Source organism: Tremella mesenterica, assembly GCF_000271645.1.
Source record: "Tremella mesenterica DSM 1558 unplaced genomic scaffold TREMEscaffold_2, whole genome shotgun sequence".
Classification (NCBI taxonomy): Eukaryota; Fungi; Basidiomycota; class Tremellomycetes; order Tremellales; family Tremellaceae; genus Tremella; species Tremella mesenterica.
The window spans coordinates 1,531,818-1,544,871 of NW_006711226.1; the positions used below are offsets into that span (position 1 = coordinate 1,531,818).

Consider the following 13,054-nt stretch of genomic DNA (forward strand, 5'->3'; position numbering starts at 1 on the left):
AAGGATGATCAAGTGAGTAGTGATGGCAGGAATACAAAGCCTTGCTGTCTTTTCCAGTTAGTACGCACAGACCCACTGCAGCATCCCAGTCAACCGGTCACGTGACTCCATTAGTCCCTTCGGATCTCCGGCTAAGCCAACAGCCGTCTACACTCCTCACTCCCCATTCCATAGCCCATCATACAGCAACAATACCTCTAGCAACCTCTCCCACCACCACCACCACCACCACTGACGAACGCTCCGTATCACGCAGACCACGCTTCTTGAATCATACAGTCAGCTACATTATGCATCGGGCCCCAAACGTAATCCCGTTCACTCAACAAAAAGTTGGACACCAACTTTCTTGCGCCCCACGGAGTCTTCTATCCCTGCGTATACCTCAACGTAATCATCTACCTGCCACTCTTCTCACATCTTACTCTCAACGTAGAATGTTCGCCCTTTCTTCTATTTCCCATGGACAGCCAAAGACCTTCTCAAACCAGGATGTCCTTCCCCGTCTTCCTGTACCCGGCCTGGACCAAAGCCTGCAAGCATATCTCAAGAGCTTGACACCGTTGTTGGAACAGAAGGTGAATTATCGCACAAACTCCAGAGTCGTGGTGTTAGTTAACATATCAGTACGCAGGTGCCTCGTTGACGCATGAAGTGGAGAAACGCCGCGTTTTCATTCGCGACTTCGCCGCCGAGGACGGTATTGGTCGAGTCCTCCAGGAACGTTTGAAAGGTTGGTCAACTTGTGTCGCGTACATGCTGACCAGTAAGATCTTGATCATGTATCCCCTCACAATTGGCTCGACGATACCCTCTGGCTGGTGCTCGCTTATCATTCATGGAGGGCCCCTCTTGTGGTCAACTCCAACTGGTGGTTACTCTTTGCTCCAGATCCAAAGGATCGGACACCACCCATTCAGGACCTATCACAACCGAATCCAAATCCTGCGACCACCACTTCCCCCGGTAGTCAGGGAGGAGGTCAACAGTGGCTTGACACACACGAGAGTTTTTCTCGAGACTCGATGCCGTCATCACTTATCGTGGAAAGGGAATGGGTGACAGACTGGCAGATACGAAAATCGGCATGGATCCTTCGACGACTAGCAGAGCTTCGCTTGAAGTTGCAACGGTGGGTCACAATCTGGCCTTTTTCTTCTGTTCCACTCTCTGACGAATAGCGAAGAGATCTCTCCGGACTCCTCCCGATCTGGACCATTCTGCATGTCACAGTATCGAAAGTGAGCTATCGTCGAATCATAATGATCGCTGATGAGACAAAGATTATTCAATTTCTCCCGTATACCCCTACCCAACTCTGACGCTTTCTCAGCTGTCAAATCTAGGGCTATTCATGCGACTGTCATGATCGACGATAGGATCTACTCTGTTGAGGTATTCGCGTCGCCGACATCTCCCCACGCTTTCCCAGAGCCTTTGTCACCGGAGGACATCGAAGCGAATCTCAGATCGGTGGTCAAAGATGCGAAGCAAGCGCGAGACGTGGATGATAATCCTCCCAAGGTCGGTCTGCTCACGGCTGATGAAAGAGACCAATGGACCAAGGTATCTCATCATTACTATTTGTCTTATGGAGGCTGACCTCAGAACCGAGAACATCTCCTTCTCCTCTCCCCTACTAACCGTGAAACACTCGACTCCATATCTTTTTCTCTGGTAGTGCTAAGCCTGGATACCTATACTCTGCCTTCAAGGCCCACGGACGATCCTCTTTGTCTTCCTTCCGTTGACGCCCATCTTCGTAATGTAGCCACGGGTGTGGAAGGGGGACGAAACCGTTGGTTCGACAAGCCTATATCCATACCTGTTGAGACCACCGGTCGGGCGGGAATCATGGGTGAACATAGTCCTGTTGATGCTTTGATTCCGTCTATTGCAATCGAGTACGTTCTGGGAACTCCAGTGGATGAGAATCAGTTTGAAGGCTCTGGCAAGAATGGATCGGGCTGGAAACGACTGGAATGGGTGGTGGACGATATCCTACTGAGTGAAATTGATCAGTGTCAAAAGCGAAATCAGACTCTGATAGAAGACTCGGATGCGAGTCAACTTTGGTGGGGAGAATATGGAGCGGAATGGATAAAGAAGCATGGTGAGTGTTAAGCTTCCTATTTTCCGCTGAGTACATGAGCTGAGCAGATAGCTAAATTGTCCCCTGATGCTTTCCTTCAACAAGCCTTGCAGCTCGCATGGTACAAAGACCAAGGTTACGCCACTGCCACGTATGAAACCGCTTCGACGAGAACGATGCTTCATGGTCGTACGGATGTCATCAGGACTCTCAGCGTTGAATCGAGAGACTTTGTCAAGGGTATGCTAAACCAAGAGTTACCAGTGAGCTGATAAGCCTCATCGTGCGGGACTAGAACTGATGTTTAGGATGAAGAAAAATATGAACTTCTCTCCGCCGCTTGTACAAACCATAACATTCTTACTCGAACTTCATCATCTGGTCAAGGTTTCGATCGTCATCTCATGGGTCTGAAAACTCGTTTGCGAGCTGGAGAGACCCATCCTCTGTTCGAAGATGAATTGTATGCGAAAAGTCAGGAATGGAAATTATCCACATCTGGTCTAAGTGCGGGACAGAGGTTCATGGGTACTGGTTTTGGAGCTGCTTGGCCAGATGGGTATGGTATAAATTGTGAGTATGACCATTTGTTTGGTTGTACCAATTCCATTGATTTTTTCATACCTTCCTTTTATGTTACAGAGTCGAGTATGTCACGCCACTCCTTATACTCTCATACTTGGTGTTTGGAAACACCCCAACAATTCAGGAAATGGTTGTACTCCAATCCCGACTGACTCTCAGATCTCGCCGGACCAAATTTGATCAAATTTGGTATTGAGTCCAAGTATTCTTGTCCAACCACTTCGACAACGATTTTTAAACATCATCTCGTTCAAGCTCTTCGAGACATGCGTAGGGTCTGCGAAGCAGCCGTCTCCCCTTCATCTTCCTCTTCGATGGATATGAAATCAAAAATGTGATTATCTTGTCTCGTCCCTCGGTGCGATACATTAAGTTAGTTGTTGTAATGAAACATATCATACTGTACGTCTCACATGTTGCATGTAATCAGTACCAAACACAGTATTCCTCTCCCAAATCTTACTCAACTCAACCTGTCCACTGGCCACTGGAGTGAATTTCTCGAAAACCGGGATTTGAGTAGAGTAGACCTAACACTTATCATACGTAAGACATGAAATGAGAGTACTCTACTCTAGTCAGAATTGGTGTCACTGTATACATAGGTGGTGATCCATGATGTTGAGTATGGTCAAAGGATATATAAAAACGAGACGTGAAACATCCCCAACCCCTTTATCCCCCAATCGGGGTCAGAGTCAAAGGTGAGTCAACGTATCATAGGTCTCACTTCACTTGTTGACATTTTTTCACTTTCATCAAGACAATTACGATTATTCAAGTGAATCTCATTCTTGATCCTTCACTAACGTCTTTCCAACTCAGGGGAGAATATCATTAATCACTAACTTATCTGCAAACATCCTTTAAAGTGATCGATCATCAGATCCTGTAACTTACCTCAAGATCAGATAGAGTGAATAACAATTCTTAAATTGACATAATATACCATGTCAGCATTATCGTTAGCTAAATTATCTCCATTCTCAATATCACTTCTGACTTCTTCTCCAATAAATTCCGTTCCGATTCCAACTTTATCAGAACTTCAAAAACAAGCTAAAGATTTCGGTGGGAGTTTTACTTCTTTAGGATCTTTACCAGCTTATAGCGTTCAACCAAAGATTGAACCTTCTCCTCCGGGATATGAACCGAGGGATCCTGCAGATGGTAAGATTAGGAAAAGTAGGAAAGGTTGGAAGAGGGTAGAAATACAGGGTGGTATACCTGGGGAAAGGGGAGTAAAGGACAAGTCAGGTGAGTGAGGATAATGATTCATTTTGTTCACACATATAACTTCACTCAGTCAGACTGGGTCAATTCTGGTCAGGATAATGGTTTAGTAGTTACTCTGATTAGTGAATGGTGTTGGTATTTTCTTGTGAGAATGTGAAGAAGTAGAGATTTATGAAGGTCTGTAGGAATTACTTGAGGTTGTGTCGTATTGGACTAGCCGACTGGGAATGAGTATGTGGTGTTAGTTTAGATAGCAGGCGATGGATGAAATGTTGACAGGAGTTATAGGGAGAGGGTGACGAGGGAACAGGGTCGTGAGCTGATGGTCAGAAGGTCAGAAACCAACTTTGTGGCAATGGTCAGTAATCAGCTTCATTCAGGTGCTCATCAAGCTGATAAATAGGATCACATGCCGAGCTTATTGACTTACCCAGACTCGCCCCAACCTGGTGATACGACTGAGTGGTAGAATAAGAAATTTGTAGATTGCCGGCTTAGATGGTATGAGAAGAGTGAAGCAGTGTACAGTACATGCAGAGCATGAATGTAGCAATTCTACGCTTCACCATTTCTAGATCGAGTATCACGCATGATCTCTCCTAACATATGTGCTCGAAGGTAGACCATGGAAGTGATGACAAAGTATATTGCGCAATCCACGGTCTGAGAATTAGCTCATTGTGTTGATCATAGTCTGAACGGAATCTTCTTGATGAGACCGGAAGACTGATAGTAGTATGCCGTCCATTCCGCCGTGAGGATAAGTACCGTTTCGATGATGGAAGGGGCAAGACGAATGTTGGAAGGACATATGTGGAGATGAAGAAATATGAAGAATAGACTTACCTGGTACACCATGATACCCACGAAACCAGCTAGGAAATAAACCACCACACGAGCGAGGAAATTCCTATGTAGACCAGTACCTTTGATCTGACTCATGAGCTTTTTCGCTGAAACGAACATTTCGACTCCCTCAGCAACAATGCAGCGGAATGGACAGGGTTTGGTTAAGTAGTGCTTGGGTAAGGACAGAAAGTATAGTCCGAACGTACCATAGGCAACGGCCATTCAAGCATCAAAGCGAACAACGAAAAGAGTAGCGTGAATATCTGCAGCAGAGGAATGTTGACGACGATATCCACTAAAGGTTTCGTATTGTTTCCCGGACTAACAATAAGTGTCGCTGTTCAGTCGCAGAAGAGATACTCACATGATACCTGCTGGTCCTAACGTTCCTCCGCTGCTCATCAGCCAAAAACATTTCAACCTCTTTTCCCTATTCGACTGAGGACGAGTCACTGGGGAGCAGGGGGGGGGGAGAAAACTCACATCATATCCCAAAAGAATTTGCGGTAGAAGAACGCCCAGAAAGAAGCTGAAAACATGAGCTACGTACTCCATGAATGAATGCAGAGGATAGCTCACCCCATACCATATCTGCGAGATCAGTACCAGTACTGATAGACTGATCCTCAGAGGTGAGAACTTACAAGATCCTGACGCCAGCGCTAGGAGACGTCCCCATTCGTGCCAAATCAGTTTCCCCATTGCGTCACTATGCTATGTTCGATTCTTTGAGAGTACTGGGAAGAGATCGGATTTAGAGAGTTCAAAGTGGAGTCGGTCCTGCCGTGCTGGCCAGCAGCGAATTCACAAAGTCGAAAAATTGAAGAAAGGTGGGAACAAGACGAATTGAGAGGATAGTCAAGAGGATTATGTAGTCGATAGCTGAGAAGTCCAAACCATATCTCTCAGTGACGGTTAAACAAATATTCATCTATCGATCGTTTGGTCGTCAAGTCGGATGATCGGGTTTTGATGAACTTGTTATAACTTAGTGGTTGACGACCGTTGTCAGGGGTAAAATTGGTTTGGGAAAGTGGGTCGATATGCATTTGACATCGTACAAGCAACAGGATTACACGGAGAAGCAAAAGTTGATAAGTCGGTTTATAAGATGGAGGTAAGAGTGGAATAACTTCTGTAATGGTCAGCACGTCAGCACGTCAGGGAGGAGATATGGGAATGAACTACTGACGAGATAATTAGTACACAGACCTGTATAAGACCCCATAGAAAAGGTATCCATCTAAGTGTTAATTTCTGCGTCGTTCACAGATGTTTTTTGTCTCCATTATGACGTCAAAGAGTCACAGGGGAGACAGGTAGATAAAGGACCAAGAGGTCGGTGTAAATGGTAGGTAACAGGGTAGTAGGGGATGAATAACGATGTATACTAGTTGTGATGAAGATACTCACGTGGACATGGCAAAACCCCCAGCGGAATAAACAGCAGCTAAAGCAAACCCAACGACAGTACCACTGATCACACCCACCACACCAGCGATAGAAGTCATTATCAAAGGAAAGATGAATACTGGCCATAATGGTGGTTTTATCCTTTTCGCTCTCATCCTCTTTACCAACATTTCAGAAGCTTCCGATCTTCTGCTCGTACTTGGAGAACGACTTGCATTTACACGAGATTGATCTTTGGGTGAAACATTAATAGGATTATCGGAAGGACGAAGAATTGTCAGAGATAGTAAAGAAGTGAAGGATGCTAAGACAGAACAGATGAAAAAGATTGATCCTAGGAATAAGAGGGTCCAATAAAGGGTAAATTTCCATATAGCTGATATGATCAGTAATGGACAGGATGAACAAAAGTGTAGAAGACTGACTTTCAGCTTCGTATAAGAATATACCTACTTGAAGTCGGGTGCTACGAAATGTGGGGATGTATAAAGAGGGAAATGAGGGTGTTACATACCCCTCTGGGATTTCTATGCCGGGCTTTGATCGTCAGCTTGTGTCACCTCAGAGATGATATACGAGTTGTGGTTATGATTAAAGATAGTAGAAAAGACTTACACTACCTCGGTCGGGATCGAGAGCGGATGAAACGGCGCCCATGTTATGGGACCGTCAGCTGGCAGAGTACAGGTCGACTTTTCGGTTTGACGGATGGTCCTCCTTGGAGTCGTCACATGTGGAGATGGTGGTTGAAGAGCACTGTTGACATGAGGAAGAAGGGGTAGAATCAAGCAGCTAGCAGCAATCGATTGTTCGACAAGCACAGGATATAACAAGTAGATATGACAAGTGAGAAGGAGGAGAGAACACCTTACGGATCGAGTGAGATTCAGCTTGATATGACCTCGTTCCGACATCCAAAGGTTAGCCTATTCTTTCTCATTCATCGAGAGTATGCGGGAAAGTCTACACTCAAGAGATTTACTGATACTAGCCAATGCATACAGTTTATGTTCAACTCTCCTCTTCCCAGAATATGATCCCACGTAGGTCATGATATGAGTTATGAAGAAACAACCTTCCCATTCGTCCCTCCCTTGCCCTTGACCTTTTCTCCTCCTAAAGCCGCTTTCGCCTCTCTGCGCTTTTTGAGCATTTCCATCCTTTGTTTGAGGTGTATAACTCTGGCGTCTGCATCTTCCCTAATCAATCAGCCCCTTTCTTAGAGTGAAAAGGAGACTTTAGAGTAAAAAGAAGAGTCACTCACTGAGCTCTTTCTTCTTCTTCCAACCGACCCATAATCTCTTCCCTCTCTTCCTGTGCTATCCTCGCCCTTTTCTCCGCCTCACTTTCCTCCGGTTCTTCCTCTTCCTCTGGCTCCTCCCCTTCCGCTCGACCGATCAAGACAGGTGCGGCCTGATATGACACTTGAGCATCTTCCGTCTCTTTGTAACTCGCTCGAACGGGTTTTCGTTTAGTACTTCCTTCTCCATTCTCTATCAAATTCGAAGGCTCGATTTCAGGTTGAGGTTCAGAGAGCGAAGCGAGAAAATCATCTAATTCCGCATCTCCCGTAGCTTTTGGCAGCGTGAGATTTATCCCCACTTCTTCCACTCCGTTGATTGAAGGCTCAAGCTCCACGGAAGGTTTGTTGGTAGATGAAAAGAATCCCTCTGGTAATCCTGATGGTCCTTCCTCCTCCTCATCTTCCTCGTCTACCTGTGGTTGTTCAAACCGCGCCCGTTTGGCAGATTCAGATAATGAAGTTTCTTCCGACGGTCGTTTCTTGGCCGCTGCTTTGGCTTGAGCTTCTCTTTCTCTTTGAACTGATTGACGATGTTGTTTTGTTACTAGATGTGCTTCCCATTGTTTGACTGTACGTCAGATATGTCAATCTTCTCTTTGACCTTCCCCTCTTTATCTCCTCTAACGAAGTACGAGCAGTGGATAGCGAAATATTCTCGCTTCGATTGAAAAGGTGGTCATTTGACTCACCAGGAATAGCACAGATGGAACATCTCAGTTGTCCAGCAGAAGAATATGAAGCGTATGGATGATCTATACGTGCTTCCGCCTTCTTGGCACGTAATAGAGATCTTGCGTCCATCGAATGTGTAACTGCTTACTGGGAGTGTCAACACAGTCGCCTGACTTTCTTGCGATGGAAGATAGGTATTGTAGAGATTCAACAGGAAGAAGTTGCAACCTGGAATTCGAATTTACTTTGTTCTTTTGCCTCTTCACACTTCACCATAATCCGCAAGTACTACGTTGAGTAGTATGTAGAGCTCTCATAATTTTGCTAAATACGAACCTCTCTACTATGATCGCGGCCAATATGTTACCTTACTTGACTCTTCTTCTTCTTATATGGTTGATATTGTGTGACAACGTCAAAGCCGACACCGAGATTCTCAACTTTCGTCTTCCACTAATTTCCCCGGCAACTCCATTCGAACTTCCTCCCCATACCATAGAGTATGTACCCTTCAATCTTTCTGACACCCCACTTTCCGCTCTACTCATATATCTTAGAGATGTAGCTGCTATAATCTGACTCGCTTATCTCTTTCACCTACTCCCGTACACCCCCTGCGACACCACTTCCTCCCGAAACCCTTGACCCTTAACGCTTCAAACGATTCTGTTTGTGCCCATACGAATGGATTTTTGTGCTTGCCTTGCCTTGACCTGAAGAGGGGTAGGGGTAGAACTATATGTAGAAGGGAACTTATCATACAGACTTTCCTCTACGCAACATCAACTCCAACTCCAATTCAACTCATCCTCACCCGAACATTGGGTGTTACTTCACTTCGATGAACCTTATAAAGAATGGACGACCCGTCTTTCTTGGCCCGGTTCGGTAAGTAACATCATTACAATAGTCTTTCCCTCTTCACCACTATCATTCTATCATTCTAGCATCCTCTGGGTATATGAACTCATGTGTGTCGTACTTCCAATTGACCCAATAGAGTCCAACTCGGTTCACCTTGACATTATACGATCTAGAGCCTTCCGAGAATACTGCCTTACTCCACATTCTATCCACCCCACTTGCTCCTGAATTTCCTCATCCCCTTCTCTCCCTCCCTCTTCCATTCTTGATGGACTATCTACGAACTTTCTTCTCCACTTCTGCTCTGCCTTCCCTCACAGAGCTCGGTACTTCTCGATCTCCCGATAAGGGTCATATCAAGGAAGAGAATGACGGAGATGATGGACTATCCCAGAGACAATTTTCAACTGGAAGGAACGAGAAGGGTCAACTATGGACATTCAATACATCCGCCCATCTCGTACTTGAACCTCTTAATCTGGGTATACCACGTACAACCTTACCTCTCCTGATCCATCTGATCATCTTCGGTTTAGGCGCCATATGTGTTGTACCTATCATCATCCGTTTACTCGAACGCGCTCAACGTTGGGGAGAGATGAAACCAAAAACCAAATAAGATGCATACTCATATCATATCTCGTCATACAACGTTCAGTCGTGTGAGCATAATCATCTAACATATTATAACCCACTGAAACTCCTATTATTCCATGACACGCTCGACGGACAGGTGGTGTGAAGAAAGTGTCGAAGGGTCATAACACCACGGCAGCTTCTACTTCTCTCATCTCTCTAGCTTCCGATCGAGTGACAGCGGTCGGTAATCGCATATGAACTTGAACTACCGCTCTAGCCGCCATCTTCTGCGCTGATATATGATCCTGACCTGTGGAACGAGGTCGATTGGATATACGACGCGTGATAATTGCTGGCGAGTCTAAAAGCTTTTTCGATGCATCGACTTCTTGTTGCTCGAGGGATGGAACTGGTTTTTCCGACATCAGAGGGAATAGGGAATCATCGACAGGCAGAGAAGGGACATTATTGACATTGAGAGAACCATTGAGACGGGAAGAAACTACTTCAAAGTCACGTTTGCGCTTCTTGGGAAGAAAACCCGCGGAGGGAGCTAAGGGCGTCAGATCTTCATTATCGGTAGAAGGATATTCTGGTAATGGAGTCAAAGGACTAGAAGCGGCTGTATTGAGCAAGAAAGCGGATTGAGGGGTAACAAGGGTCCGAATGGTGGCATCGGTACTACCTGTCGTAGGAGTGGTCAGGTCGTCCGATTCAATGTGAGATCGTTGCTGCGATGGACGTCCGCGACGTGTTTTGGACATGATGATTTCCTCACTTTGGTTGAGAGGTTGTAAAGAAAGTGAAGAACGTCTGCGTTTAGGTTGTGAACTGAATCGGGTTTCCGAACGATCCCTCGTGGTGGAGGAAGCATTATGCGAACTTGTCACGTCGGCTTTTTCTTCCAGATGTTGAGAAGTGTCTAGGGGCAGTAGAGAAGTAGAAGAAAGGGAAACATTCTTGTCATTCTTTCTCCTAAGATATCAGCACGTCTGTCCATACGAGAACATGATAGAGGCGAAGAAGGAACTTGAAAAAAATGGGAAAAACTCACTTTCTTGAATCAGGGGGAAGCAACTCGTCATATCTCTTCAAATCTTTCATAGCACTTCGTAAAACTTGAACTCGGAGCCACTCCACACCTTCTTCCTCTACCTTGACTCTCGCGTCAAACCATCCCTCGGGACGGGAAAGAACGGTACGGACCAACGTTGTCCAGGCCATTTCTGAAAGATTACGAAGGAGATCAACTCGGGAACGTAATTTATGTCTCTCAAAAGCGAGAGTTTCCTTTTCTCGTAACCACATTGATTTCTCGGCGACTTCGTGTTTTCTATGACGAAGGATGAACGTTTCGTCCGAGTCGTCCTTGTGATCAGCCCCCTTTCTCTCAAACGTCACGAAACACAATGTCAGAAACTAGCTCTTCCATCCTGTGCAGTGAAGCGGAGGCAAACCAAAAGCTCCACTCAAGAGGGCAGGATATGTGGCAAGTGAACTGAGTAGATTCATAAGAAGAGTCAGGGGTACAAGAGCAAGGTTAAGATAAGCGGGGGAAGAAGGAAATACCCACCTCTTCCATCTGCGCCCTCCTCGTCTTTTTCGGACTCTTCAAATCTATTTGCATTTCCAAAATCGCATCTTCTCTATCGTCTTCGCCAGGTGCGATAACCCTCCAACCCGGAACGTGTATCTTCCCTTCTTCTTCCCTTGTAGGTAGCGGCACACGCGGCGAGGGGGGGACGAAGCTTCTGGGACGGGTGGGAGTTTGAAGGGCTGTCTTGGGTGTACTACTCGATTGATCTATGACATATGTCGGGGGGTTGAGGTCAGACAATGGAAGGGTAGTGAGATGGATGATAGTTTCCGAAGGGGGAGTAGAGGGGATTTCATCTGATCGTCAACATGTGACTTGTACAGTGGCGCACATCTTATTCTCATGTTCCGCACCCTGTAGGTCCTATGCTGACGCTGGTCAAGTCGAGCCTTGATTTTGTATAAGGGAAAAATGGGATGCTGCCGAGAATCAAAGCAAACAGATACCACACGGCCTCACTCCAGAGATTAGAGAGAGGTCATCATTAACAGGACCAATATCACTGAATAAGGGCCATACAAGACCTCAGGACCAAGGAACTGGGATTTGGTAAAGAGAAGAGAGGAAAGGTAAGAGACATACGATAAGAAGTCAACCAATCAATGACCATCTGTTCTACATCCCTAATCCCTTCTTGTCCACCTCCAGCAGCCCGTCTTATCCTCGTTGGACGTTCATTAACTGCTAATGAGACCTTACTCTTTCCTTTTCCTTTACCCTTTCCAGACACTTCCTCGTCAACATGTCTTTTCTCACTGACCATCCCTCCAACAATTCCCACATGATCATCTCCATGCTCCAAGATGAAAGTCGCGTCGTTCTGACGGATCAACACTTCCCTTTGACGCGTCCCTGGACCTGTAGAAGATCCGGCTTGTAAATCCCTATCCACCTCAGGTTGTGCGGAAGGACGAGCAGAGCGAGTAGGTTTGAGAAGTACCGAGTTTGAAGGATTCGCGTCATCCTCATCGGACTGGTTGTCATCTGTTTCAAAGCTTTTTCCGGCGTGACGTCTTTGTTTTTGAGGAGATTTCGGTATTGACACGACATGTTTTTGAGAGGTTCGACGGGTGGGGATTGACTTGCGAGGTTTCGTATTGGTATTCATGGTCTTTGAACGTGATGAGATAGACATGGTGGGTTTCGAGTACTTTGGTGATGCGCAAAGTGTAATAATTACAGTGAGAAAGGATAGGAAGGAACAAGAGTAGTGAAGGAAGAGTTCATGGACCGTTCAACGGTTTGAAGCAGTTTAAATTTGGTGATCAGGTGAAAGTGTAATTTCTCCAGTTCCGATTTGGGGACTTGTTATGTAAATAGATCTTTGACCCGAGAGAGGAAGGGATGAGAGAGATGATGGGTATCAAGAAAAGTGAGGAAGATTTTCTCTTTTTCCTTCGACGCCCTTTGCCCTCGGCCGCGGTACTCGGCAACAGTGTTGTTATATTAAGGGTTAAGATATTAAGGGTTGTAAAATGGGTAGCCAGGGTGGGTTATTAAGGTCTAAGAACGTAATATCATCCCCTACTATGAGTGATGAAGGAATAGGTCACGTGACACAACACACCTCCACCATAGTCCTCTACCTTCACTATACTGCAATCATTCATGTCACTCCTGCCCATTTATGCCATTCTGGAAGCTGTAGTCACTTCAGAGGCTGATGGAATGTGTTGATACAGTGCATGTGTTACTCAAAGTAATGCAGGAATGAGTCCCCACAGCCCAGCATGAGGAAAATGATATTACGTTTTTAAGCCCTTTTTTTTGGACCACCAAATTAAGGCTGTAATTACGGGTTATTACGTAACTTAAAAACGACCCTTAATAACAACCTGACAACACTGCTCGGCAATGACACAGC

At 45.6% G+C, this 13,054-nt stretch overlaps 7 protein-coding genes across 7 annotated transcripts; 3 read left to right on the plus strand and 4 right to left on the minus strand.

The window, feature by feature from the left end:
* Nucleotides 1–437: 437 nt before the first annotated feature.
* On the plus strand, nucleotides 438–3,015 carry TREMEDRAFT_67755 (uncharacterized protein; the record flags this gene model as incomplete). The annotated part of the gene is made up of 9 exons (XM_007002945.1): nucleotides 438–578; nucleotides 628–733; nucleotides 772–1,132; nucleotides 1,182–1,241; nucleotides 1,284–1,566; nucleotides 1,609–2,113; nucleotides 2,165–2,355; nucleotides 2,401–2,665; nucleotides 2,837–3,015. The coding sequence occupies 9 exons, from the start codon at nucleotides 438–440 to the stop codon at nucleotides 3,013–3,015; spliced, it is 2,091 nt and encodes a 696-aa protein (XP_007003007.1).
* A 612-nt stretch (nucleotides 3,016–3,627) lies between these two features.
* On the plus strand, nucleotides 3,628–4,012 carry TREMEDRAFT_60349 (uncharacterized protein; the record flags this gene model as incomplete). The annotated part of the gene is made up of 2 exons (XM_007002727.1): nucleotides 3,628–3,934; nucleotides 3,984–4,012. 2 exons carry the CDS (start codon nucleotides 3,628–3,630, stop codon nucleotides 4,010–4,012), a joined length of 336 nt encoding a protein of 111 aa, XP_007002789.1.
* A 456-nt stretch (nucleotides 4,013–4,468) lies between these two features.
* Nucleotides 4,469–5,464, minus strand: TREMEDRAFT_28197 (uncharacterized protein; the record flags this gene model as incomplete). Its single annotated transcript, XM_007002377.1, has 6 exons — nucleotides 4,469–4,576; nucleotides 4,760–4,846; nucleotides 4,969–5,083; nucleotides 5,127–5,156; nucleotides 5,246–5,304; nucleotides 5,369–5,464. The coding sequence occupies 6 exons, from the start codon at nucleotides 5,462–5,464 to the stop codon at nucleotides 4,469–4,471; spliced, it is 495 nt and encodes a 164-aa protein (XP_007002439.1).
* Nucleotides 5,465–5,866: 402 nt separating this feature from the next.
* On the minus strand, nucleotides 5,867–6,832 carry TREMEDRAFT_67756 (uncharacterized protein; the record flags this gene model as incomplete). The annotated part of the gene is made up of 5 exons (XM_007002946.1): nucleotides 5,867–5,897; nucleotides 5,955–6,005; nucleotides 6,176–6,551; nucleotides 6,601–6,712; nucleotides 6,791–6,832. 5 exons carry the CDS (start codon nucleotides 6,830–6,832, stop codon nucleotides 5,867–5,869), a joined length of 612 nt encoding a protein of 203 aa, XP_007003008.1.
* Nucleotides 6,833–7,283: 451 nt separating this feature from the next.
* TREMEDRAFT_22984 (uncharacterized protein) lies at nucleotides 7,284–8,279 on the minus strand (the record flags this gene model as incomplete). The annotated part of the gene is made up of 3 exons (XM_007002199.1): nucleotides 7,284–7,374; nucleotides 7,440–8,046; nucleotides 8,168–8,279. Coding segments are annotated over 3 exons (810 nt in total), but the record flags the coding sequence as incomplete, so codon positions are not given.
* Nucleotides 8,280–8,495: 216 nt separating this feature from the next.
* Nucleotides 8,496–9,633, plus strand: TREMEDRAFT_60352 (uncharacterized protein; the record flags this gene model as incomplete). Its single annotated transcript, XM_007002728.1, has 3 exons — nucleotides 8,496–8,650; nucleotides 8,915–9,038; nucleotides 9,151–9,633. 3 exons carry the CDS (start codon nucleotides 8,496–8,498, stop codon nucleotides 9,631–9,633), a joined length of 762 nt encoding a protein of 253 aa, XP_007002790.1.
* A 1,175-nt stretch (nucleotides 9,634–10,808) lies between these two features.
* Nucleotides 10,809–12,680, minus strand: TREMEDRAFT_71157 (uncharacterized protein; the record flags this gene model as incomplete). Its single annotated transcript, XM_007003022.1, has 3 exons — nucleotides 11,773–12,680; nucleotides 11,167–11,486; nucleotides 10,809–10,961 (listed from the first exon to the last, which is right to left on the minus strand). Coding segments are annotated over exons 1-3 (1,026 nt in total), but the record flags the coding sequence as incomplete, so codon positions are not given.
* Between the last annotated feature and the right edge of the window lie 374 nt (nucleotides 12,681–13,054).